The sequence below is a fragment of the Aotus nancymaae genome, unplaced genomic scaffold (genome assembly GCF_030222135.1).
Source record: "Aotus nancymaae isolate 86718 unplaced genomic scaffold, 86718_ANA_hifiasm-v0.15.2.pri h1tg000049l, whole genome shotgun sequence".
NCBI classification, from domain to species: Eukaryota; Metazoa; Chordata; class Mammalia; order Primates; family Aotidae; genus Aotus; species Aotus nancymaae.
The window spans coordinates 18,293,013-18,320,973 of NW_026988463.1; the positions used below are offsets into that span (position 1 = coordinate 18,293,013).

At 45.1% G+C, this 27,961-nt stretch overlaps 1 protein-coding gene and 1 pseudogene across 1 annotated transcript; one reads left to right on the forward strand and one right to left on the reverse strand.

Annotated features, from left to right (window-relative positions):
* The first annotated feature begins 980 nt into the window (after positions 1–980).
* On the forward strand, positions 981–27,961 carry CLEC19A (C-type lectin domain containing 19A). The gene is made up of 5 exons (XM_012464661.2): positions 981–1,068; positions 13,574–13,739; positions 19,669–19,762; positions 23,026–23,158; positions 24,520–27,961. Exons 1-5 carry the CDS (start codon positions 981–983, stop codon positions 24,597–24,599), a joined length of 561 nt encoding a protein of 186 aa, XP_012320084.1. The 3' UTR covers positions 24,600–27,961.
* Positions 14,874–15,933, reverse strand: LOC105725560 (dnaJ homolog subfamily C member 17-like; annotated as a pseudogene).

A 27,961-nucleotide genomic window follows, 5' to 3' on the forward strand; every position in this document is an offset into this window, starting at 1 on the left:
ATGGAAACACTAGGGATTTTTAAACATTGAATTCTGAGCAAGCCACACAATAGAGCTATGCACTAATGATGATACTTTCACCTCTTTGTGGAGCACTTTTTCTGTACAACACTCTGCTGAACCTTCTACAGATGCCTCCTTTAACTCCCGAGGGACCCTGAGAGGTGAAGGGAGAGGAAAGGAGGCTGACTCATGCAGGCTTCCTGGTGCTTTCTCAGCAGTGGGGCCTCTGATGCTGTCAGGGTCAGACCCATGGGATAGGGACCTTGGTGAACTGAAGCTCAAAGAGCCTGGCTGAAGGAGGTGCTCTTTCTCAGCCCTATGCAATTGTTGCCCCATGGAAATGAGGGCTAAGTTTTGTTGGATCTTCAGATTGTCCAATAGAAGACAGAAATCTGGACTTAGACCTAAAATCTCCTGGTTTTATACCTTAACAAATTTTTTAGAATTTAAAACACTGCAGACAAAGCAAATGGCATCCATGGCCCAGGAGACCTCTGCACTTAGTGCTGACTTGCACTATTCTTACCTTCTGGTACATATTTACTCTGAGAGGTGTGAGATGCTTTATCTCCTATGACAGGCTGGAATGTGAGTTTTGTTATTATCCCATTTTACAGAGGAGGAAACTGAGTCTGAGAGAACTGCACACCCAAGGCCACAGCCTAGCTCAGAGACAAGACTGAGAGCTAAAATTTCTCCTGGTTCAGATGCAAGGCTAGGAGCTAAAATGTCTCTTGGTTCTTTGAGAGGGGCTGGCCTAGGGCTGCTTTGCTTTCAGCTGTCATTTTGAGCTGTCTCCAGCAGTGTGAAGAGGAGGGAGGAGAAAAGGATGAAAGGAGGGGACTGGAGTCCATCCAGTCTGTCCCAGCTCCTGCCAGGCTCCATCTGACCCTAGGAGAGCAATCCTGGACCCAAGCTACGGCCAAAGAGCCTCTCTCCTCCACTCAGGCCGGGAGGTTGCTTTCTAGGAGCTCAGGATGCAAAGGTGGACACTGTGGGCTGCAGCCTTCCTGACCCTCCACTGGGCACAGGCCTTTCCACAAACAGACATCAGTATCAGCCCAGGTAAGTGCACGGACCAGGGCTGGAAGCAGGCAGAGAGGTGTACACTCTCAGGAACTTGTTCTATCAGTGAGGCCTGGCAGCTTCTGTTGGGGGGTTGGGGTGCCCTGACTCGAGTCTCCTGATAGCTTTCCCCCTACTAGCTTTGTCATGGACACTCTTCTAGGCCCAGACACAAAAAGTACTGGGCTTAAATCCCAGTTTTGCAGTTTACAAGCTGCGTGACATACAGCAAGTTTCTTAATCTCTCTGAGCCTCAGCTTCTTCTAGAAGGTTGGGTCACAATGATACTCTCTTTGGGCTACTATGCCAGGCAGATGAGATATCATGGGGAAAGTGCTTTGCACAGTTTCTGACACTACAGGAAGGTCTGACCATGGTAGTTTTGTGAGGGATTTGGCATCCGGGCCCCTACCCCACCTTGGCTGTGACAGCCTTCCTAGGGAGCTTTCAGAGCTGCTGCTGTGCCACCAGAGTTTAGGTGTGCAGGGAGGGACACTTGTCCCTCTAATGGCCTCCCTGCAGATACCCAGCAATATCCAGCCCTGTGGGGTTTATGGGGCATCCCCAGGGATGAGAATCTGTCAGCCTTGGGCATGTGGCCTCCCAGTGTCCCATATGGAGGATGAGGGTCTTCAAAGGAGCTCAATTTCTTCCACTTTGCAATAGGAGGGCTGGGGTGCTGATTCTGGGGGATCCCCATTTGGATGAGAAGAGTTCTGAATCATGTAATTTGGTGGCTGAGGGTCTTGTTTATTCCCTCTACCAGGTTCTTTCCAGGCATTGTTTAAAAAACATAATATTAGCAATATCAATAACAACAACTAAGACTTACATAACCCTAGCTATGTGCCAGGCACAGCTCTAAGCAATATTCAGATGTAGATTTATTTAATCCTCATAATAACCTTCATATATGGATTTATGTATCATCACAATGACAGAGATACCATTTTTCAATCCCCATTCAAATAAAACTAAGAATGAAATACCTGGATGGAGATTCTCATAAGGCCAAATTATTGGGCTGTGATAGTGTTAGGGTAAATTTAAACAGTGGGGTGATACGGTTGCCAGATAAAATACCAGTAAATAAATACCAATAAATCCCTTTTTAGTGTAAGCATGCCCCAAATGCTACATGGGACATACTTTTACTAAAATTATCTGTTGTTTACCTGAAATCAAATTATCAAATTTAACTAGGTATCCTTTTTTGTTTTTTCCCTAGCATCCCTAGTGGTAACAATAAGGGGTAGTCTTAGTTCATTTGGGCAAGGGATTTCAGTTCTGTCCTAAACTCTGAGTATATTAGTCAGCTCAGGTTACCAGAGCAATATATCACAGACTGGGGAGCTTAAGTAACAAACGTTTATTTCTCACAGTTCTGGAGGCTGGGAAGTCCAAGGTCAGGATGCCAGCAGATTTTGTTCCTGGTGAGGACTCTCTTCCTGGCTTGCAGATGGCCGCCTTCTCACTGTACCCTTACATGGCAGAGAAAAAGAAAGCTCTGGTCTCCTCCTCTTACAAGGGCATTAATCCCATCACGAGGATAGGAATCCCATTTAAATCTAATCACCAGTGAGAGTAACCAGGGGTGTTTTCTGTCTTTCACTAGCTTGTGCCATGGGACCTCTCTGAGACTCAAGTTTCCTCACCTCTCTGAGCCCCAAGTGGGGATAACAAGGGTCCCTATCAAGGGTTTTGGGACTCTTCAATGAGCTCATGAAGGTGAAATGCCTAGCACATAGTAAGCACTTAAAAAATGAGTTATTACCATGACCATGTTTGTCACTGTGGTTGTTGACGTTATGCCAGAATTGGCCAGGAGACAGTTTTCTGTTGTGACAAAGGACTTAAATGTTGAAAGGAACTTCTCTAGACATCAGTCCCCAAGCCTCATCCCTACTCTATAGATAAGGGAACGGAGATTGTGTCAATCCCAGCTACCTGGGAGAGTTCAGAGTTTGGGATTGGAAGGATGGGTTTTAGAAATCTACTCAGCCCAACCTTTCCTTTTTACGACTATGGAAACTGAGGCTACAGACGCCAGTTGAGCCATCCATGGTCATCATTGTCCAAGTGGTAGTTTTACTGCTCCCCAGGCTCCCAGACCTGCAGAAAGCCCAGTTTCAGCCTATGCAGACAGATTCTTCAGAGGAAAGTGATTTCAACACAGAGAGAATGTGTGTGAGTTTATGAATGCATGTGAGCAGGAGCATGCGTGTTGATATGTTGTAGGGAGGATTTAAGGGTCTCTGTGGGCCTCTGCAGACCCTGAGAATACATGCACCTCCAAGGCCCTCCTTATTGAGAATGGGCTTGGTTTTTCCTTTTCTTCTGGGTACCCCCAGCCTTTAGTGCAAGGCATAAGAGGGCAGAAGTCATGGGTCATTCATCCCACTACTCCACACCTTTCATCACTCACTCCCTGCATATGTAAATATATGCAAATAGCACAACTCAGCCACCCCCTATGTTTTGGAAGGGAAAAAAAATACTCTTTAGACATCTTTTAGAGACTTGGGAGGATTTAGCCAGACTAAATCCTTTTTCCAAAATCTTCTCTGAACCTGCCTTTGATCTCATTGTTTAAGTGGATTAATGAATGTGAAGTCCTCAGAACAGTGTCTGGCACCCAGTAAGAGCTATGTAAATATTTATTATTCTTCTTCAACCATCAAAAAGTTTACTTTCCCTGACCTGACCCCAAGAACTCTCTGTAGCAAAGGAAATTTATAGCAAAGTGTTCTGAAGCTCAGGACCTGCTTCTGCAGGGCTTCAGGAGCATAGATGGGGAATGAGTCAAGTTCTGTAGCCTCTTCCTCACCCGTCCAAGAGCCTCGCATTGCACTCTCAGCTCTGTGAAGGTTCTGGGACCAGGCTGTTTCTACTGTAATAATATCTAATACTTACTAGAATGCCTACCTATGAGCTGGAACTGGCTTTTCTGTGAAGAAGGCACTATGATCATGCCAACTGTACTGATGAGAAAACTGAGCCCTCAAGAGATAAGTTTCCCACTAGGACCATCTGACTCCAGAATCCAAGCTCTGAAGCTGGAGCACAGAGATCTAGGCAATGGTGTTCTTACCTCCTAGAGCAGCCCAGATCCTAAAGTGTCCCTTGGACATTCTGTCCAGTTTCCACTCCTCCTCTGTGGTCACAGAGCAAGCACTCTGTACATACTTCTAGAATACTTAGTATGCGACGACTCTGCCAGTGTGTGAGTTCCTCCTTCCAGACTGTGAGCAACCTAAGGGCACAGACCTCAGGCCAAATAGGCACCCAGGAAACATCAACTTATTTGCTTAATTGTTAAATTTCGTGTTTAATATATTTATTTCACCAATGAGAAAACTAAGACCAGAAAGAAGATGTCTTCTAGAGGTGCTAGTCTGTTCAGGAGTTTCTAAATCTGTCAGACTCGAGTCTCAATCAAGTCCCAATCATGGCTGTGCCACTTTTGAGCCAAGATAGTAAGTGACTTACCTTCTCTGAGCCTTAGTCTCCTCATCTGTAAAGTGGGGATGACACCAATTCCCTCCTAGGCTGATCTCGAGGAGTCACATACTAAACACACAATGAATGGCTGCTATTATTAGTAATGTAAAAAAGTATCTAGTGCTTTTTCCTCTGTTTCATGTGGCCTCAAGAGTGGCTCACAGAAGGGACAGCAAAGCTTAGACAGGAGAGCCCTAGGGCCACCAGTTCCACTTCCCAGAGCCAGGGCTCACTGTGAAGGAAGCGGCAGAAGCCACAGGACAGCAGCAGGAGGGAGTGAAGGTGACCGATTCCTCAGGACGCAGCGGCTACCTTCCTGGAGTCTGTGAGACACTTTCTTCCCCACTGCCCCGCCCCCCGCCAGGAGTGTCTGGGGCCCAGTATGGGGACCGGGTGAACAAATGTAGCCCCTGCGCCTCCCCACCTCCCCTGCTGGCTGAGTCCCAAGGCTGATCTGGGCAGGAGGCAGCAGGGTAGTGCATTCGTGGGCGGCTGGATTGGGGCCAGGGGAGCCAGCAGCCAGATTGAGTAGGAAGGTGACAATTTATTCCTTTAAAAAGAGTGGGGGTGGGGGAGCCCTGAATTCCACTGATGTGTTTTTTTTCCTCCCCTCAACAAGCTCAGAGTTCCCAAAGGCTTTGACTCTCACCCCAGCTGGGGGACCTTGGGGGCCTCTGGTGCTGCTAATTGAGGGAAAAGACCATGTGGTTTGGCTTCCTGGTTTCCAGAGCAACAGCCCCTTTGTGTGTCCCCTCCCCTCTGCCTCTCTCCCTCCACTCCCCCTCCCTCATGCCATTCTCATCTCTTCCCTCCTCTCCCTCTCAAATCCCCAGCCGTGCTAAACTATTTCTAATTCTCCAATGCTCCATTCTCTCTCACACTCCCAGACCTCCGCACACGCAGCGCCTTACCCCTGGAACAATCTTTCTCTGACTCTTGTTCATCCTCTAGGTTTCAGTTGAGACAGCACCTCTTCTAGGAAGCCTCCCAAATCTCCAGATCTGGGTTATGTTCCACTTTTAGGTGTTCCTGTGGCAACACCCCCTTTTCCCCCATCCAGGAAGGGAACTCATGGTGCCTTGTCATAATCACCTGTGGGCTCCTTGAAGATGGGGACAGGGCAGCTACCAATTCAACTAGGGAGAGAAAGAGGCAAACAAGCAGTTTCCAAAATAATTGAGAGGGCTACTCCCTGAAGTTTTGCTGGCATGACACACATCCACAAATTATATTAATTACATCTTTATTTTTGCACTTCTTTTCCTTTCTTTCTTTCTTTTTTGTTGTTTTAGAGACAAGGTGTTGCTCTGTTGCCTAGCTGGGGTACAGTGGTACGGTTGGAGCTTGCTGCAGCCTGGAACTCCTGGGCTCAAGTGATGCTCCCTCTTCAGTCTCTTGAGTAGCTGGGACTACAGGCATGTGCTGCCACACATGGTTAATTAAAAAAAAAAAAATATTTTTGTAAAGGTGGAGTCTTGCTATATTGCTCAGGCTGGTCTCAAACTCCTGGCCTCAAACGATCCTCCTGCTTTTGCCTCCCAAAGGGCTCGGATTACAAGCATGAGTCACTGCACCTGGCCTGTGCTTATTTTTCTTAATCTTGGTCTTCATAGACTGTAAGATGCATGAGGTCAGAAGGCACATCTGTGTAGTATGCCACACAGTGTCTTCAGCTTGTAGACTACTGCCTGAGACCAAGTAGGTGCTCAAATAGTACTTGTTGAATGAATAAAGGAATGAATAAAGGGACAGACCATCAAGATTGGAGCAAAAGAAAATGGGCTTAAATGCAATAGGAATCTCTAGGTTTGGGGCTAGACAGGCTGGCTTCAAATCCCAGCTGGGAGCTGGGAGATCTTGGGCAAGTTAGTCAACCTCTCTAAGCTTTGGCTTCTTCATCTGTGAAGTGGGGGTGATCGTGGCACCCACCTGGTAGGATGTGTGAAGATTGAATGCATTTTTCTGCATTAAGCATTTAACACAATGCCTGGCACACAGAGAATGCTGAGTCAGAGTTGGCGCTGGTTGTTGTGTTGCCATGGTTAACTGACTGTCAAGCCATAAAGCTACAGAAATCCCTTGACAAGAGACAGATTAGCAAAGGCTGGTTTGAGGTCAGACTGATGAAAGGTCTTCTATTCCCAATTCCTTAAATCCAAGAAGTAAAGGAGGAGGGGGAAATACCGTGCAGGTTGGAGTTAATGATCATCCCGTCACAAGCTAGTCCTCTTTTCCACCTCCCAGGCCCTCCCAATTAAAGGCCTTTGCCTGCCCTGTTGGAAAGGGGAGTAATTGAGCAGTGACCTGTCACAGCCCCATTTTCTGGTATGTTTCACCTCTGGCATCCATAACCACCATTTACTCAGTGGAGAAACATAAAGAACCAGAATGGGGAGACGGGGTGTAAAGGACTCAAGAAGCCTGTTTTCAGTTCTGGAAGGAGCAGACAGAGATGGGGGCAGGGGTTCTTTTTGAAACATCCACAGTCTTTAGGACCAAGGACCCTTCCCCCTCTCACCCCACTCAGCCCCTTTCATTTAATTAATTATTAATTCCTCTTTGCCAGGCCGTATTCAGTGAGAGAATGAATGAATGAATGAATAAATGAATGAATGAGTAATTCTACAGACTCCATCTTTCAGCGTGGCACACTGTAGACCAGGGCTTCCCAGATTTTCACATGCACAGGAATCACCTGGGGTTCTTGTTAAAATACAGACTCTAATTTGGAAGGCCTGGGGTGGGGCCCTGGAGTCTGAACGTCCCAGGGGATGCTGAGGTTGGCTTTCGCAGCAATCGTTGTTCTAAACAATCTGTAAAACCAGGATCCGGCAACCTCTGATTTCAGGGCTTGGTTAGAAAACTCCAGAAATGCCATCCCAGCATCAGGACTCCTGGTTTCAAAGGCATAGGCAGTGCACACAGCCTTCTCACCATTTTCCTGAGAGGTTGCACTGAAGAGTGATGTTTGATTCCCTACCTGTATTTGTGCATTCAAGCCTAGTTTTTGTGCACGTACTATGTGCCAAGGCACCAGGGGGAGAGGAATGAACACAATAGATGCTGATGAGGACTGGGAGGAACATGTGAATGTTGAGGTGCAAGGGGCTCTAAGAGCATTTATCAGAGGCTCCTACCTCATCTTGCCTGAAGAAGTCACTGTGCAGCAGAGACTCAAAGGACAAAAAGAATTGGCTGAAGTCAGGCCAAGGGAAACATCTGCAAAGATCTGGACACGCTTTTGAGAAATAGCAAATGCGTGGGCAAACCTGGAGTACAGAGTAAGGAGTGGGTGAGTGACAGAGAATAAGCTAATGGCAAGCAGTTCCCAAGGGAGTTCCAAAGCCGTTCCAAAGGGAACACCTGGAGGATTTCAGGGAAATGAGGTCACGTTGTTCAAAGGAGGAAGGCTGCCTCTGGACCTGGGAGGTGAGACAAAGCTGGAAGAACAGCTAAGAGGCATTGAGAAGGTATTCATGGGAAAAGGTCGAGGAGAATGCGGAAGGGGAAGGAAGGACAAACTGAATTAGAGACGTGTTTAGGAGTTGGAATAGACACGACTCGAAAATTGATTGATTGTAAGGAGAAGAAAAAAAGAGATGATTTTTGGCAAATTATCCAGCAATGCTAGGAAATTCTGAGCAATTCCAGCCAATTATTGTCAGTTTTGTCTAAGCTCAGCCAATCCTAGATAGAGTAGTTTATGTCAAATAAAACGTGCAGATAGAGTAAATGTAACAGATATTCTAAGTTGGATCTGAGAACAAAAAGAGGTAAACACTGAGTAACAACTGGAGTTTAGGTAATCATGTTGTATGTTCATTTCTTGGTCTTTTAAGATGTTAACATCAGAGGAAACTGGGTGAAAGATATACAGGAACTCTCCACACACAATCTTTGGAAATTTTTTAATTAAAAAAAAATTTTAAAAAAATGGCATGCCACCATGCCTGGCTAATTTTTGTATTTTTGGTAAGAGGGTCTCACTATGTTGCTCAGGCTGGTCTAAAACTCCTGGGCTCAAGCAATCTTCCAACCTTGGCCTCCCAAAATGTTGAGATTACAGGTGTAAGCCACTGCACCCAGCCTAATTTTTCATTTTTATGGGCCATAGTAGGTATATATATTTATGGGGTACATGAAATATTTTGTTACAGGCATACAGTGTGTAATAATCACATCAAGGTAAATGAGGTGTCCATCACCTCAAGCATTTATCATTTCTTTGTGTTACAAACACCAATTATATTCTTTTTGTTTTTGTTAAATGTGTAATAAATTATTGTTGACTGTAGTCACCCTGTTGTGCTATCAAACACTAGATCTTATTCATTCTACTTAACCATATTTTTGTACCCATTAACCAGCCCCACTTTTCCCCCACCTTCCCCACTAACTATCCCTCCTAGCCTCTGGTAACCATCACTGTACTCTCTGACAACTTTTCTGTAACTCTAAATTTATTCCAAAATAAAAAGTTTATTTAAAAAAGAGGTAGAAAACAAAGAGGGTGGAGACATCCAGATGACGCAATATGGTGAATTTGAGACTACACGCTCTTCCCACTGTCGCCGTGCAGAAAGGCCACAGGGACATCTATAAACACCCTGCTAAAGTCAGACTGGACTTCCAAGGAAGTGAGGCGGGTGCCCAGGGGACAGAAACCAAGATAGAGATAGAAAGAAAAGCAAGCCTATTGCTCCAGAGCCCTGGGTAGGGCATCAGCCTCCATAATGCATGGACTACGGTTTTAACACCCACACAGGGTAGGAGGTGAAGTCAGAGCTATCTGAAGCAGGGAATTGAAACTGGAACCCTTTCTTAGATCAGAAACTCATGAAGAGTTTCATCTTCAGCGGAAGGGAAACCAGGGGGGAAAATATCCTCCTACGGTCACAGAGAGATGACAAAGAAGTTTGCTTCGTTCTAAACTCAGGGAAGAAAGCGCTAGACGTCCCTTCTGCAGCCTTCGTTAGTGAGGTCCATGTTGTCAAATATAAACAGAATGTTAAAGCAATGCCTTCAGTGCTTTTAAGACATGGGCTTAGATTAGTAATACATTTTAACTCTAAAATTAGAGAAATAGCAGACGCTATACTTCTCATTAGTTGCGGGGGCTGTGTCTTAATTTTTGTTGAAGAAAATATGAACAGGCTAAGAAATGTGAATGCTTACTGTGATGTTTTGTGTTGCTGCACTGTGGGGTTATTTTACATTGTTGGAGTCCTGCCTTTCATCTAGCGCAGGGTTTCTCAGTCCTGGCACTACTGACATTTTGGGTCGAATCATTCTTTGTTGTGGGGACTTGTTCATTATAGAATGTTTAGCAGCACTCCTGGCCTCTACCCATTCGGTGCCAGTAGACCACCACTTCCAGTAGTGATAACCAAAAATATCTCCAGGCGTCGTCCAATGTCTCCTGGCAAGGGGTGGGGGCAAAATCGCCCCTCACCATTTGAGAGTGACCAACCAATTTCAGTTTGCTGGGAACTGCAGGGGTGCCCAGGAGTGGGACTCTCAGGGTTTTGTTGTTGTAGTTGTTGTTGTTGTTGTTGTTTTGAGTCAGGATCTTGCTCTATAGCCCAGGCTGGATGGAGTGCAGTGGTGTGGTCATGGCTTATTGCAGTTTCGACCTTCTGTGCTCAATCAATCCTCCCACCTCACGGTAGTGAGGACTACAGGCACACTCTACCACTCCCAGCTAATTTTTGTATTTTTATTTTTATTTTTTTATTTTTTGAGACAGAGCCTCATTCTGTCGCCCAGGTTGGAGTGCAGTGGCGCGATCTTGGCTCACTGCAACCTCTGCCTCCCAGTTCAAGCGATTCTCCTGCCTCAGCCTCCCAAGTAGCTGGGACTACAGGCACCTGCCACCACGCCTGGCTAATTTTTTTTTTTGAATTTTTAGTAGAGACGGGGTTTCACCGTGTTAGCCAGGAAGGTCTCCATCTCCTGACCTCGTGATCCACCTGCCTCGGGCTTCCAAAGTGCTGGGATTACAGGCATGAGCCACCGCGCCCAGCAATTTTTGTATTTTTTATAGAGACGGGGTTTCACCATGTTGCCCAGTCTAGCCTCGAACTCCTGGATTCAAGAAATCCACCCACCTCGGCCTCCCAAACTGCTGGGATTACAGGCGTGAGTCACCGCTCAGCCAGGACTCTTGATTTTAAAACTAGGATGGTCCTGGGTACATTGGGATGGCTTGGTCACCCTACTTTCATCTCTAATATGAGTATTTAGGATGCCAAGTAATTTTAGGATGGGTGGAAGTGAGAAAAGTGGTTTATCACCAGCAAATACTGAGTCATCCCAGTCACTCCTGGACAAACTTAGCCAAGTTCTCACCAATGAGTGTCCTTGGTTACTGAGTGGAAAGAAGGTAGAAAGGATTTGCTGCTTCTCGTCCATGCTAAGGGAGAAACTGATGAAAAAGTAGCCCTAGGCAGCGACTCAGTGGAGCCTTTTTGTGTTGTAGGCAGTGCCCGAAAGTCCCCACAAAGAGCTCAGCAACACCCTGTGTTACGAAGGGTCCATCAACCCTCTTGGCCATTGGCACTTTAAGGCATCGAGGTGATATTCTCCTAGACCAATGCTCTCCATCAAGAAAGAAGGGACCTGAGTCCCAGAGGGGGGTGGGGACAGGCCAAGGTGCCGTGCCCATTTACCTCCCGAGGTCTTTCCTTTTGCCATGCAGAAGAGATTAAGAGAGCAAATTCTGAACCAACAGGCTCCAGTTTGGAGACTGGCATGCATTGAAAGGGAGTTGGCCAGGATTGACTAGGACGGGTGGGGAGGTATCCCTGATCAGCACAGCTGCTGGGGTCGGGAAGAGGCTGTTCTGGTCAAAGGGGAAAGCCCAGTGGCACTGACCAGCCCTGAGAAGCATGGCCGGGAACCTGCCTGCCTAGCACAGCTATCTTGATGAAAGCAACTGTCCCTTTCTTTCCCCAGAGAAATGCACAGAGGTGCACACACACTTTTGATTTTGCATTTGATTCTGGGGAATTCACTGGATCCCTGCAGCCCATCAATCTGGGTTATAAAGCCCTGAACTAATCATCAATAACCATACATTACACAATCCATATATTGTAAGTACTTGGTGAATTTATTTGGCCCAGTCAATTGACCCAGTAACCACGTGAAGTAGGTGTTATAAAGATCATGAACTATTCTTAGACCTGCTAATTTACCATCATGAAGCATCATACCAACTTTATGAGCAAAAACTTTGGAGTCAGGAAGCCTGGGTTCAAATCCTTACTATGCCACTTACCTGCAGGATGATCTTGGACAAGTCACTCAACCTTAGCCTCAGTTTCCCCATATGTGCTCAGCATATAGGGAAACTATAATAAATGCTCAATGAATGTTGTTCGTTACTTTATTACTTCATGAGCTCAGCCAACCACTATAGTGGCTTGAAGGCAAAAATTCCACTAAAGAGTGACCTTCATCCCCCCTTGAGTGGGTGGCTGCAAAAGGCACCCCAGAGATCATCTAGTTTGAAGGTCAAGTTGGGAAAGAATGAACCAGCATCTCACAGCGGGTCAGATACAGAGCTGGGGGTAGGACCCAGGCTTCCCAACCCCTATCTAACAGATTTAACCCCGCCCACTGCCTGTCTTCATGGACAAGCCATCCAACCTAGTATGAGAAAGGTTCTCAGCCTGCCTGTCTCTTCCCGCCAGTCATCCTGAGTCGTGGTTTCCAAAAAAAGTATCTCCTAAGAAGCTTTCAGAGGGGCTGAGACTTGAGAGAACTTTGCTGTCTAAACATGTTATTTAAAAAAAAAAAATTCTTTTCAGAATTAAGAACAAATCCTGAACTCCAGGGGTTCGATGGGCAAAAGATATAAATAGTCTTGGCTATAGCTTGGCAATAAACACATGGGAAACTGTGTACTCTTGCTAGATAGTCCAGCATTGCAAATTGAAACAAGATACACTTTTTTTTTTGGCTTATAAAATTTGCCAAGATTGTCATGAAAGTGATAACACTCAGCTCTGGCAAGGGCAGAGTGAAATGGGCACTCTCAGACATTACTGTGGGAGGATAAATTGCTTTCAGGAGGCAATTTAGCAAATTGTATTAAAGCCTTAAAACTCTCTCCTCAGAAAATCATCAGAAATGCCAAAAAAAGCTTTATGCACAAAGCTGCTCATCTCAGAATTATTTGTAATGGTTTTAAAAATACAGAAGCTATCTAATTATCCAAAAATAAGAGAATGATTAAATAAACTTTAGGAGAGCCACTCAGTAGAGAACTCAAGAGCTATTTAAAACAATGTTTACAAAAATGAATAATGACATGGGAGAAACGCTTATACCCTTTAATTTTTAGAAATCAGAATACTGACTGGTATATAGAGTACCATATAATTATATTACATTAAAAAATCACTGCATACAAATGTGACATGAGAAAAAAATGTATCAAAGCATTAACATTTTCCAGGTGTTCTATGATGTGCATGTATTATTTCTATAATTTAGTAAAATGTAGATATGTATGTACTTTTTGGATCTCAAGCATAGAATTGAATTGATCATAATGGAACATGTTTTACTTTCATTCTTGAAAGTATGTACAAGGAGGCACAGCGGCTCACACCTGCAATCCCAGCACTTTGGGAGGCTGAAGTAGGAGGATCACTTGAGCCCTGAAGTTCAAGACCAGCCTGGTCAACATAGTAAGACCTCCTCTCTACAAAAAAAAAAAAAATCAAAAAATTAGGCAGGCATGGTGGCACACACCTGTGGTCCCAGCTACTCAGGAGGCCCAGGTGGAAGGATCACTTGGGCTGGGAGTTGGAGGCTGCAATGAGCTATGATTGAACCACTGCACTTCAGCCTGGGCAACAGAATGAGACCCTATCTCTTAAAAAAAAAATAAGTTAAAATTAAGAGATTGTAGAGAAAAGAAAATAGGTACTAAGCTGTGGAAACAATGTCCGCACTGCCAACCTTCCTTCTCGTCTGTTTCCTCTCTGCCCCCCAGCCCTGCCAGAGCTGCCCCAGCCTTTCCTGTGCCCCCTGTTCTGGATGGAGTTCAAAGGCCACTGCTATCGATTCTTCCCTCTCAACAAGACCTGGGCCGAGGCTGACCTCTACTGTTCTGAATTCTCTGTGGGCAGGAAATCCGCCAAGCTGGCCTCCATCCACAGGTAAGTGGGATCCCAGTCACCTATAGTTCAACTAAGCACCCCTTTGGGAAACGGAGTGGAGAATGGTATTTCCAACTGGCATTTCTCTTTGGTAATTGAAACTCTTTGAAACAAAATAGAGATGGAGTCTTGCTGTGTTGCCCAGGCCAGTCTCGAACTCCTGAGCTCAAATGACTCCCCCTTCAGCCTCCCAAAGTACTGGGATTATAGGCATCAGCCACAGTGCCTAGCCAACTGAAACTACTTTTTATCCAACTCAATTGCTCATTGAAACCATCCTTGGCTATAGAAGGCAAAGCATTCAGCAGGGGTAGCAAATAGTATGCTGGAAGAGCCACCTTTATAAGTGTTAATCTTGTGCTGCCTTCTGCTCTGTATCCTGTGATACAACTGATATACTACACATGTAAAGAATATAATGAAAGAATATGAGAAATCATAACACACTAATTTGCTACATGTTTCATTTACATCATCACATTAAAGTTCTGTTAAACCCTATCACATCGGTATCTTCATTTTCCAGACTAGGAACACGAGGCTCTGAAAAGGTAAGTAACTTGCTCAACGTTACACAGCTTTTAAGTGGGAGAACCTAGTTTTGAACCTGTGGAGTCAGATTCATAGCCCACCTTCCAAGGCCTCCTTCCACATTCCTCTCTGTCTGAAGCCCCAGGCACACTGACCATCTCAGAGTTCTCCAATTTGGTTCAGCCCTTTTACTTCTCCATACTCTTAGACACTCTATTCCCCCTCCTGGGAATTTCTTCCCTATCTTCTCCTCCAGGTAAATACCTCCTCAACCTTCAAGACAGCTCTGACAACATCTCTTCACTGAAGAAACTTCTGACACCCTAATTACACTCATTACCCAGCTCTCCTGGTACACTCCCTTTATCATAGCAGAGCTACCTGCATCTGACTTCTTTGCTGATTTGTGAATTTTCTCAGGCCAGGTGTGATGTGTTCCATTGGCACCCAAGCTGTCAATCACAATCTTACCTCCGTTCTTCAAGAATCTCAGAAACTACTTTAGAAAGAGAATTGGGTTTTTTAAAACAACAACCACAACAACAACAACAAAAACTTTTATTGGTGACATTGAAGAAAAGGTGGCTGGGGGGGTGGGTGGGGCTACGTGGGCGGCTCCTCCTGGTCTTCCCGCCCCATCCGTGCGATCAGCTGTTGCCGCTCGGCCGCCTGGCGCATGCGCATCATGACGAGGCTCTCGCGGTCCCCCTCGGACAGCACTGAGCCCTTTGACAGTCCTGGGTGGCTGCGGCCCATGGTGTCCTGGGGCTGTCCCTCCAACCAGGAAATCTTCAGAGGGTTATCCACCAGGCCAACTTCATTCTGGACAGCCAGCTCCGCAGCCCTGACAGTCGCGAACTCCACCACCGCAGTGCCTGCCTTCTTACTGGAAAGTACCAGGTTGAGAACTTCACGTTACTTTTGCAAAAGCCGTAGAAGGACGTCTTTGGAGTAGCCACCTTTTGCCTCACCCTCCTTCTTGCACTTCCATTTTAGCTTTAGTCTGGGGGTTCCTTGGCCTTCAGTATCTTCTGTCTTTCCTCTCAACCTCTGGTCATGCTCCTGGCGTTTCTGCTCCCGCATCAGCCTCTGCTGTTCCTCCGGCTGCCGGGAACCCTCTTCTCTCAGGCGTTCGATCTCTTGCTCTATTGCCCTGGTGCTCCGGCTCTCCTCCTCCTCCTCACTTTCCTGGGCCTGGGCCTGCTGTTCCCGGGCCTCCAGATCAAGCTTCACTTTCTTCCTTTTCTCATCTTTTCTGGGTGCTCTCTGCTGCCTGCTTCTTGGCTTTCCTGACCTTGACATAGGCAGCCCTGGCTGCAGCATGGGTCAGCACCTCCAAGGCCTGAGAAAGCTGGTGGAAAAGTTCAGCTGCTTTGGGATTATCTGGATTTTTGTCTGGGTGGCAGGAGAGGGGCCTGAGAAAGCTGGTGGGGGAGTTCAGCTGCTCTGGGATTATCTGGATTTTTGTCTTGGGTGGCAGGAGAGGGGCCTGAGAAAGCTGGTGGAGGAGTTCAGCTGCTCTGGGATTATCTGGATTTTTGCCTGGGTGGCAGGAGACGGCCTTCTGACTGTATGCCTTCTTCACCTCTTTGTCTGCCGCCTTCTCCTCAATGCCTAGCAGCGTGTACAGGTCCATTTGTAAGAGCTCCTTCGTCACTGCCATGGTTCCTGCCTGACGTATCGAGAGTTGGTTTTTTATGTGTAGAGCCACTGACTTTTGTTAAGAATAGGGAAAGGGGACCGGGCGTGGTGGCTCACGCCTGTAATCCCAGCACTTTGGGAGGCTGAGGCAGGGGGATCACTTGAGGTCAGGAGTACCAGCCTGGCCAATGTGGTGAAACCTGTTTCTTCTAAAAATACAAAAATTAACTGGGTGTGGTGGTGCACGCCTGTAACCCCAGCTACTCAGGAGGCTGAGGCAGGAGAATTGCTTGAACCAGGAGGCAGAGGTTTCAGTGAACCAAGATCGTGCCACTGCACTCCAGTCTGGGTAACAGAGTGAAACTCTGTCTCAAAAATAAATAAGTAAATAAATAAGGGGCTGGGTGCAGTGTCTCATGCCTGTAATCCCAACACTTTGGGAGGCTAAGATGGGAGGATTGCTTGAGTCCAGGAGTTCAAGCCCTGCCCAGGCAACACAGCAAGACCACGTTGCTACAAAAAACACAAAATTAGCCTGACGAAGTGATGCACAACTGTAGTCTCAGCTACCCGGTAGGCTAAGGTGGGAGGATCACTTGAGCATGGAAGGTTGAGGCTGCAGTGAGCCATGTTTAGGCAACTGCGCTCCAGTCTGGGTGACAGAGCAAGATCCTATCTCAAAAAAAAAAAAAAAAATAGTAGAGAAGGGGTTATCTTAGTTTGCAAATACATCTTGAATCCACTCATCTCTTCCTCCAACAGATGTATTGAACAACCAGTGTATTTTCAGTGGGGCTGAGAAATATACTGAGATAGTCAGGTTCCAACCAGGAAAACCAGAACTACTACAGGTATCTAAAACAGATAATTTAATATAGGCAAGCGATGGAAGCTCAAAACTTAAAAAGGAGTAGTGAGACAAACTAGAGATACATAAGAGCAGAAAGCCAATTCCATGCCTGAGTTGGAGGGCAGGGCAGTCCTACGGGATTTGGAGCCACAGAGGAGAGGCAGCCCCTGCCAGAGATTCCCAAGCAGAGGGGGAAAGAAATACTTTGATTTCTCCCTCCTACCCATCTGCCAGTGACTCATAAATGCCCTCATTAACTGAAAGTCAGCTAACATGAAGCCCTAGGAAAGATATTCTTTAGGGATCAAATCTGCTATGAGAGCACAGCACAGTACAAGGTTGGCACTTGTAAAGACAGAGGACATTCTCAAAGAATTTCCAGCCTATAGAGGAAAATGAGATATATGTAATAAAAAGCGAATGCAAAAGTTGATTCCAAATCAAGGCTTTTCTCTAGACAGCCCTCATTGTACTTGCAACCCCAACTGCATCAGAAGGACCTTGAAAGTGGAGAACCAAACTAACCAGCCAGCCCCTGGGGGAACAGGATCTTTGGGCTACGAGTGGTCAAGGATTGGATAGAAGATATTCGTGGAAGGTTCCTGGAAGTACTGGTCTTGGATCAGCATCCTGAAAGATTGGGAAGCTTAGGGGATGAGGGCAGCAGGTGTTCCAAATGAAGAAAGCTGTGGGGGACAGTATGAGCATTGATTAAGGGCATTAGAATCAGGCAGCTCTAGACTCTAGCCCCAGCTCCATCACTTCCTACCTGCGCTATCTTAACCAAACCACATAAACTCTAAGCCAAAGAGTTCTCAACTTGGAAAGAGCAGTAATCACACTGATCTTTTAAAGTTGTGAGGGATTAAAGGTGATCATGCATCTAATGTTCTTATCCAGGACTTGGATAACTCCGTGCCCAACAGTAGGAGTTATTATTATCTTTATTAATTACAATAAATTATAATTCCGCCTTGAGGAGGCCAGTTCTTTTTTTAACACTCCATATCAGTTCATCTTTCTGAGAGTGAGCAAGCCTTGTCTCACTCTTCCTCTTTCCTTTCCTCCAAGAGTATTTGTTAAGTAACTCGCTGCATGTGACTGGCTGGAGCACTGTGTTAAGACGAATTCTGAGTGCCAGAACTTTAAGTGCTTCTAATCTGGAATTGATTGCCAATCAATTCCATTTCACTAACACAAAGCTAAGGAGAGTAAATATGGGTGCTTTGATTTACTACCAATGCCTCCAGAAAAAAGAAATCTTCCAGTGGTGGGTATTTTAGATAAGGTGGCAGCCTTCAGAGAGCAGTCATTTGGAAGAAGCTGACGGGAACAGATACACCTTATCGCAACATAAAGGGTACCCAAGCATGGCCCTGTTTTGAAGTGAAGTATTAGGTCTATGGCTGATTATTATCATTCTGTATTGACTTCACTGACATGCTAAAGTTCACCTTTTAGTGGCATGTGAAAGCCAATAGTGGGATCATTTGTTCAGTGGGATCTGTCATCTGGGTCTGTGAATGATTTCAGTGAAGTGTGCCCACCAGTTGTCCATTTGCTGTCACAACCCTTGCCCATTCTTCTAACCTTTACAAACTACCTTTGTCAGGCTTGTTGATACGGGCCCTGGATGAGCAGTTGTCTCAGCTTGTCTTCAGCATCTTCAGTTGCAGCAGCTCCAAATTTTGTGTCCAGACATGGCTACAACCTAAGGAGAAAGGGCAGTACTAGAATCTTGGACCTTCTCCACATATCTCCCTCCTTTCATCATGGAGGAAAATGTTCCCAAGGTGTCCCCACAAGCGTTGTCTTAAATCTAACTGGCTTGGTCATATGACCAATGTCAGCTGCAAAGGGAGCTGGAAGAATGAAATTTGGCTTTTCTGGGTCATAATTAAGGCAATGGGGTTAGAGATTAGGAATGGCCATGGGATAGACAACCAGTAGTATCTGCCCCAGTGCCTGTTTGTTGTGAGAATAAAATGAGTTCCTTCATGCATAACATTCAGTGCAGTACCTAGTATGAAGTCAATGCTCAAGAAATATTTTGATTATAGGATGAAAATAATTATGTGTTGATTTCTCTACCTATCTGTTTATCAGTCTGTCTGTTCATCTATCCATCCATGTATTCATTCATCCACCCATCCATCCACCTGTCCACCCACCCATTAATTCATTTATCTATCCACTCATCCATCCATTCATTCATCAATCTATCCATCCATCTCTACTTCTTTGTTGGTTTTGGCAGTGGACTGTCAGCAAGGTCCTCCACCGATTCCTTTTGTTGGGTGAATTATTTGATAAGCTCTTTGAAATAGAGAATAAGAATCCCCCCACAAGACACCCATGACGTCTAAGGATGGTGGGCTGTTAACTGAGGGGCTCAGTTTTGCTAAGTGGTCAATGCAAGTTCAAGCCTAGAGCTGAGTTTCCCAGGAAAACAGACATTTTGGAGATGGTGTGTGAAAAAAGACTAGGAGAGAAGGGGATATATTATAAACTGACAGTGTAAGGAGGGCCTTTGATGGAGAAATTACTGGTGGAAATGTTCATTCACTTATGTGATGTGTTCAATGCAATGTAAACTCCTTTCATTGTCTTTTCATGATATCTTCAATATAATCCACTTCATTTGCTAGTGTTTTTGAGATGGATTTAAGTTTTTAGGGATGAATAGCAGTGCTGAGTCTTTCTTTGAACTGGCATAGGTCAAATCCAGAGATGCCCATGTGGGACTGGCCACATATGGGTGACCTAATGAAAAATGAAGGCCAAATAGGATCATGTCCTCTATTTACTTTGGTCCAGGAAGGTAAATAAGAATTGCTTTCAATTTTTGACTCCATCCTATTAAAAGAGGCAGCGAGGAATCAGCTACTATGTTTCTTACTTTCACAGCTGGGAGGAGAATGTCTTTGTGTATGACCTTGTGAACAGCTGTGTTCCTGGCATCCCAGCTGACGTCTGGACAGGCCTTCATGATCACAGACAGGTGAGAAAGCAATGGCCATTGGACCCCTTGGAAGCTCCAACCAGGATTCTTTTTGGTTTAATAAATCTTTCACATCTGTGCCAGGTCACGGCTATGCACACAGCAAACAGAGAGAAATCAGACACCAAATGCCACAGTTACAGCATGACCAATTTGTGAAAGACATTTAATGATGTCCTACTAGATGATGCAAACAGATAGCATGGTCAGAGAAAACCTGTTTGGCTTGGGTTCTCTTAAAAAAAAAAAAAAGTCACTAGGCTGGGTGTAGTGGCTCACACCTATAATCTCAGCACTTTGGGAGGCTGAGGTGGGCAGATCACGTCAGGAATTTGAGACCAGCCTGGCCAACATGGTGAAACTCCATCTCTACTAAAAGTACAAAAATTATCCAGGCATGGTGGCAGGTGCCTGTAATCCCAGCTACTCAGGGGACTGAGCCAGGAGAATTGCTTAAACCTGGGAGGCGGAGAGGTTTCAGTAAGCTGACATCATGCACTCCAGTCTGAGTGACAGAGCAAGACTCCATCTCAAAAAAAAAAAAAAAAAGACACTAAAACATGATTAGATGTGCAAGAGATGTTGGAAGGGAAATATTTGTGTATGAAAAAGAGGAAGGAGGCGTAAGTAGGCAGCGAAGGACTTCAAACAACACCTTGGGTCTAAGATATGTGAAAGGAGATTGGAGAGGAAGGACTGGGTAGGGAGAGCCTCATTACAGCACAGTGCTGAGAAAGTCTTGGCTAGACCAATGGGGAGTCCCCAAGCAAAAACGCCCAAGACTGGAATCCTCCCCTGGGCAGGAATGCACCAGCACCATTACCTCTGATGCTGAATCACTGGCTGAGAACAGCCTGGAGGAAGCATGGTCTCATTGTGAATGCAATGGTAGCTCCAAAGAGGCAGAGGCATGTCCTTAGCACAAACAAGGCAGTGAATCCAAGGTGGCAGGAGAGCTGGAGCTGTCCACCAACTCTGCTTTCTGCTGGTCCTCTTGAAGGTGATCTGTGCAATGTACTTCTGTGACTGCCACAGCCTTCCTGGGTAAGAGATACTTAAGTTAGTGTCTAATGGATAAATAGACATTAGCCAGAGACAGTCTATTCCAGGTAGAGGAAACAGCATGGGTCAACGTCCTGAGGAAAGGGAGGTCATGGCATGTTCAAGGAAGTTAATTAAGGAAGACCACCGTGGCTAGGGCGCAGAGTGAGGTAGTAGTGGGCATATAATAAAGCTGAAGATAGTAGCTTGGACCAGATCTCTGCAATGTCACAACAAACTCCACCTGGAGATTTTTGTCCTTAAACTTTTCCTTGGCAAGCTGCATGCTGAGTCTCTATTTTGCATGTATGCTTCTTGCCCTGTTCAGAGTACTATAGGGAATAAGGTTCCGGTGCCAGCTCCTGGTTCTGCCACTTACTGGCTGGTAGGTGACTTTATGCAAATTTTAAAAACCTCTCTGAGCCTCAGTTTTTGTGTCTGTACAATGGGGATGAAAATAATAGTGCTTGTGAAAAGAAAAATGTGAGCTAATATATGTAAAGAGCTTAGCATGGTGCTTAGCATACTATAAGAACTCTTTAAGGATGATAAGAATTGCTGTTAAAGTAGCAGAAGTAACAGTGGGGTCACACCTAACATTTATTTATTTATTTCTATTGAGACAGGGATTTACTCTGTTGCTCAGGCTGGAGTACAGTGGTGCAATCACAGCTTACCACAACCTTGAACTTCCGGATTCAAGCAATTCTCCCAACCTAGGCTCCAGAGTAGCTAGTACTACAGGCTGGGACCACCACACCTGGATTGTTTTTTTAAAAATTATTGGTAGAGACAGGGTCCCACTGTATTGCCCAGGCTTTTCTCCAACCCATGGCTTCAAGTGGTCCCCCAACCTCAGCCTTACAAAGTGCTGAGATTATATGCATGAGCCACCATGCCTGGTGATCTTTTAAATCAATAGACTTCCTCCGGCAAGAACACATATAGAAGTTACAATTTTAAAAACACTAAAATGTCCATTTATAATAGCAACTCTAAAATTGGATTATAACTACACTAAATCAGAGTTAAAGAAACTTATTATTAAAAGACCTAATAATAATAACAAAAAATACAGGAAAATGCCTTTTTTTCCTCTTTTCAGAGCTAAGCACCATGGGTCAAGCATTGTGTTAAGTCCTTCACATGCTTCAGTTTGTTCAGCCCTCACAACAGCTCTCTAGAGGACATATTAACTACATCATACAGATGTGGAAACTGGGGCTCAGAGAGGTTAAGTAACTTGCTCAGGTTGCAGAGCTAGGCAGTGGGCAGACTTGGGGTCTCAAGCTCTCATCTCTCTCTCAGAAGTAGCATGCTGTTCCCATTATATGACGTGAGCTCCATAATCATCAGTGCTTTGGGGGATACTTTTCTTAAAACTTAAATAAATAGAGAAATGGCTCTTGTTCCTAGACAAGTTACAAAAATGTAGTTATTTCCACAGTTAATTTGCACTTTTATTGCCACACCAATCAAATTCCCAACAGGACTTTTCTTGCAATTGGACAGAGTAGTTCTGCCTTAGGCAAGAAAAACACAGACTATCTAGACAAAAAGAAAAGAGATGGAGCGTGACTCCCATCCACTGGCAAAATGTAGTAGTTAGGGGTCTTGGGTAGTTGACTCAGGAAGACCTGGGTTTGATTCCCAGCACTAATGCTTTATTTGCTGTATGAATTTGGGTAGACCAATGTGAGTCTCAGTTTTCTTATCTGTAAAATGGGGCTGATGATGCCTGCTTTTCAGAATGGTGAGGATAAAGTGAGTAAAGTGCTTGTCCTGGCACATAATAAGCCCTCAACAAATAGCAGCTAGTAATAGTAGTAATAATAGCAGTAGTATCAGATTGGTAGCAGTAGTATCAGAAAGCAGTAGACTCAATGAGGACTTCTGTGCAGAGGTGTTAGAAATTGAGGTGATACCTGAGGTCAGGAGTTCAAGACCAGCCTGACCAACATGGTGAATCCCCGTCTCTACTAAAAATACAAAAATTAGCTGGGCGTGGTGGCGGGCACCTGTAATCCCATCTACTCAGGAGGCTGAGGCAGGAGAATCACTTGAACCCAGGAGGTGGAGGTTATAGTGAGCCGAGATCATGCCATTGCACTCCAGCCTGGGCGACGAGAGAAAAACTCTATCTCAAAAAAAGAAAAGTCTCAAATGCCTGATCATCTTCTCCTTGGCTTGCTTCCTTGTCTCTCTGGGTGGAACCCTCCCAGGAAGGGCAGTTTGAATGGACTGACGGCTCATCCTATGACTACAGCTACTGGGATGGCAGCCAGCCAGATGATGGCATCCACGCGGACCCAGAAGAAGAGGACTGCGTGCAGATATGGTACAGGCCTACCAGTGGTGAGTACCCCTGAGACCAAGGCTCTTTGAAGGACACCCAGGAGGCATCACAGATGGGGAGGGCGGAGAAGTGCCTTGGGGGAAGAGGAGCACTGAACAGCCTGAGACTGGCAAACTGTTCAGCACCTTGGAGAGCGGTTGAGGTTGCTAGGGTGTTGGGGACATGGCCATTCTACACAGTGGACTTGCTTGAAACAACAGTTAATTGGGGTTTCTTTTAACACTTAGATTCCAACTTAGATAAAAAGATATTATAAATAGAAGCATGAAGGGAAAAAATGCATGTATAGAGAGTAGTCAAGGGGTGGTGTTTCCATGTCAGCTCACCAACACACCAAAGTGCAAGCCCCTTCCCCAGGCTCATGCTCCTGAATGTGTGAAGCAAGCCATACCTGGGGTGGCATGAGGGTTTAGGTAGTGACAAGAGTATAGACCTGGATTCAAATTTCTGGCCCCGTTGCTTTCTAGCTCTGTGTCCTTGCAGAGAATTACTTATCCTCTCTGAGATTCTGTTTCTTCATCTATAAAGTGGGCTTAATAATTTGTCCTGCCTACAGGACTGCTGTGAGAATTAAAGGAGGCACAGTTGATATAGCACGTGGCAAAAGCATGGACTTGGGAGTTGACTGCCCTTGTGTGAACCCCCGCTCCACCCTTAATGTACAGCTCAAAGATAATTCCTTAATCCCTGGTGCCTCAGATTCTTTGTCTTCAAAATGTGGCTAATGATACTTACCTCACAGATTAGTGTGAATAAAAAAAGAAGACCGTGTTCATAGAATAGCTGCTATGCTCAGTATTCGGTATTAGCAATCATCAGCATCATCATGAACATCATCACTTTCACACCAATCTTAAGAAATAGAAACAATATTCCCATTTTGCAGATGAGGAAAATGAGGCTCAGATAAGTTTGGCAACTTGTTCCAGGTCACACAGCAAGCTAAGTAGTGGAGCTGGATTTGAAACCTAGATGTACCTCTGGGTCTGTCAGACCTTCAGACCCAGACACTTAATTGCTATTTCCTCTTTGCTCCCTTTTCTTTTCCTAATTAAGGGAGGGAGGTAGAGGACAGCTTATTGTCCTCTACCTGTGAGGATATTATCCTCTACCAGGAGCCTGGTAGCCAGTATTGGGCCAAGTCTTGTGTTGAAGTTCGTCCTCCCATCCAAGGTGACAAACCAGGATCAACTTTATGCAAGAGTAAGGCTGGACAGCAGGCTTGTCACATAGCAGGAAAGGGCTGCCAGTGCAGACACGAGGCCTACTGGAGAGTGCTTTTGCTTCAAGGGAGTGGTGGGGTTACTTTTATCTTGGTGGATGGATTTTCACCCAGATTCTCTGCTTCTTTTCATCACAGCTCTGAGGTCATGGAATGATAACACCTGCAGCCGAAAGTTCCCCTTTGTCTGTAAAATCCCATCTCTGGCCCTTCATTGATCCTGTCTTGTCCTACTGGTGTGAGCTCAACTCCAGTATCATCTTGTAGCTGTACCCAGTGTAGAATTGAAACTAAATACATGTAAAACATACATAGGAGGTAAATCTCTTGGATAGAGATTTTAAACAAGCAGATCTTAATTATACAGGGTGGTGACTTGGCCAAGTGACAGGAAATTATACAGGGTGGTGACTTGGCCAGCTCAAATTGGCTTAATTGATTTTTTTAAAAGGTGGTGTTGTTGTTGTTGTTTTAATTGGTCCAAGTAACAGAAATCCAGGGGTTGTTCTGATTCAGAGTTGAATCTCACTGGGCTGGCTCAAGTCACATGCCCATCCCTGAAACAATCACTCTGGCATATGCTAAGTGGCTAGCCCCTGCTTAACTGCACATCTTTGGGACAGAATGGGGTGAGAGTCACATCATCAGAGGGTCTGGGAGTGGGAGAAAATGGGAGGATGTTGGTCAAAGGATATAAACTTTTGGAAATAAGATTAATAACTTCAGGAGACTTAATGTACAGTATGGACTATAGTTAATAATAATGTATTGTGTTCCTGAAATGTACTAAGATAGTATTTTTTTTTTTTTGAGACAGTATCTCACTCTCTTGCCTAGGCTGAAATGCAGTGATGCAGTCACAGCTCACTGCAGCCTCGACCTCCTGGGCTCATGTGATCCTCCCACCTCCAGTCCTCAGAGTAGCTGGGACTATAGGGCACTACAGGCATGTGCCATCACATATGGCTAACATTTTTTTTTGATGGAGTTCCACTCTTGTTGCGCAGGCTGGAGTGAAGTGGCACGATCTCAGCTCGTTGCAACCTCCACCTCCCAGTTTCAAGTGATTCTCCTGCCTCAGCCTCCCAAGTAGCTGGGATTACAGGTGCTTGCCACCACACCCAGTTAATTTTCATATTTTTAGTAGAGACAGGGTGTCAGCTTGTTGGCCAGGCTGGTCTAGAACTCCTGACCTCAGGGAATCCACCCACCTCAGCCTCCCAAAGTGCTGGGATTACAGACGTGCGCCACCTTGCCTGGCCATGTATTTTTTTTTTAATAGAGATGACATTTCATCATGTTGTCCAAGCTGGTTTTGAACTCCTGGGCTCAAGGGGTCCACCCACCTCAGCCCAAAGTGCTGGGATTACAGAGTGGGCCACTGCACCCAACCAAGAATATATCATAAGTGTTCCCACCACCACATGGGCTCAGAGATGAGGCTGGTTCTTCAAAGGAAAACAAAATTATTACCAAACTCATAAGTTGCTGGTGGGAATGTAAAATAGTGAAGCCACTGTGGAAAAGTTTGGCAGTTCCTCAAAAAGTTAAACATGGAGTTAGATCTGACCCAGCAATTCCACTCCTAGATCTAGACCCAAGAGAATTGGAAACAGGTATTCAAATATAAGTGGTCAGTTGGGCATGGTGGCTCATGCCTGTAATCCCAGCACTTTGGAAGGCCGAGAAGGAAGGATACGTTGAGCCCAGGAGTTGAAGATCAGCCTGGGCAACATAGTAAGACTCCGTCTCCATAAGAAAATGTTTTAAATTAACGTGACACACATCTGTAATCCTAGCTGTTTGGCAGGCTAAGATGGGAGGATCACTCGAGCCGAGGATATCAAGGCTGCAATGAACCAGGATTGTGGTCCTGCATTCCAGCCTGGGTGACAGAGAAAGACCTTGTCTCAAAAAACAAAACCAAAAGATCATAGCAACATTATTGATTTTAAAAAAATGTAGACAATCCAGGTGTTCACCAACAGATGAATGACTAAATAAATGTGGTCTATTCATAGGGTGGAATATTATTCAAGCATAAAAAGGAGTGAAGTGACGATAGATACTGCAACCTGAATGAACCCGAAAAACTTTATGCTACCAATCACAAAAGACCACATATTGTATGATTCCGTATATATGAAATATCCAGAACAGGCAAATCTGTAGAGACAGAAAGTGGATTAGTGGTTGCTAGGGGAGGGTGGAAGGGGAATAGAAAGTGAAGGCTAATAGGTATGGGATTTCTTTGTGGGGTGACAAAAATGCTCTGCAATTAGACAGTGGTAATGGTTGTACAATATTATAAATGAACAAGAAGTCACTCAATTGTACATTTTTAAATAGTAGTTAATACATTTTACATTATATGAATTTTTCATTTTTATTTTTTGGAGGCAGGGTCTCACTCTGTTGCCCAGTCTAGGATGCAGTGATGCAATCACTTCTCACTGCAGCCTTGACCTCTCAAACTGAAGTGATCCTCCTGCCTCACCTCCCGAGTAGCTGGGACTACAAAAGTGTACCACCTCTCCCAGCTATGTTTTTGCCTTTTTATTTTTTTGTAGAGACAGGGTTTCTTCATGTTGCCCAAGCTGGTGTCGAACTCCTGAGCTCAAGTAATCTGCCTGCCTCAGCCTCCCGAAGTGCCAGGACTACAGGCATGAGCCACTATGCCTGGCCCATTATACGACTTTTATCTCAATTTTTAAAAATGTTACCAGAAGAAAGAATGCATGCCAGGCAGGAAGAACAACAGATATTTATTAGTAGAGAGAACGTTGACCAGAGAGGCAGGAGACCTCAGTTCCATTTCCAATTCTCTGGGCCTTTTTTCTGCTTTGGTACAGACTGGGGTTGTGGGGAGGCCTAAAAAATCAGCCCCTTCAGTACCAACAAGGAAACACAGAGAGATTAAAATATGCAAAAAAAAAAATCAATTGGCATTTGGTAAATTGTGCGCTTTCTCAGAATTTTGCAGAAATATTCTTCTGAAAAGGATGTTAAAATGGGACTTTGCCATGGCTTTAGAATTGGTCCTGGGGCCTCCAATTGAAAACAACAGGTTCTAATTACCTCTGGTTCTGAAGAGAGCAATGAACACATGGAACCATTCAGCTACCCTTAGAGCTTACATAATGGTTTGCAGACCTGGCCTTACTACAGTCAACCACATGAGTAGGGGAAAAGACAAAGACTGAGATCCTTGGCCTTATAGGGAACATAGTGTCCACAGTGAAAAGGGTTTTTACCTTTTCTTTCTATGGAAGTAGGAGGGGTTGCTTTCTCTCCGTCTCCGATGTCAAATGAGCAGAACTTTAAGAAACTGCTTGTAGAGATTGGGGTGCCCATAAGAAAGGTACACTGGCTTTTCAGTCCCCAGCAGAATGTTGGCTATGTTCTTAAAAATTCTGCCCTCCCCAGTACTACACTGGAGAGGAACTGGGTCAGAGACTTCTCAAGAATGCTTCATGCACCCGGACACGGTGGCTCATGCCTGTAATCCCAACACTTTGGGAGGCCAATAGGAGGATCACTTGAGCCCAGGAGTACAAGATCAGTCTAAGCAACATAGTGA

Excerpts from the sequence above, each read along its gene's own strand:
- CLEC19A (XM_012464661.2), top strand. The coding sequence starts at position 981 with ATGCAAAGGTGGACACTGTGGGCTGCAGCCTTCCTGACCCTCCACTGG. Across the intron at positions 13,740-19,668 it reads AAGCTGGCCTCCATCCACAG|CTGGGAGGAGAATGTCTTTG; the intron begins GTAAGTGGGATC and ends TTACTTTCACAG. Across the intron at positions 19,763-23,025 it reads GCCTTCATGATCACAGACAG|GAAGGGCAGTTTGAATGGAC; the intron begins GTGAGAAAGCAA and ends GAACCCTCCCAG.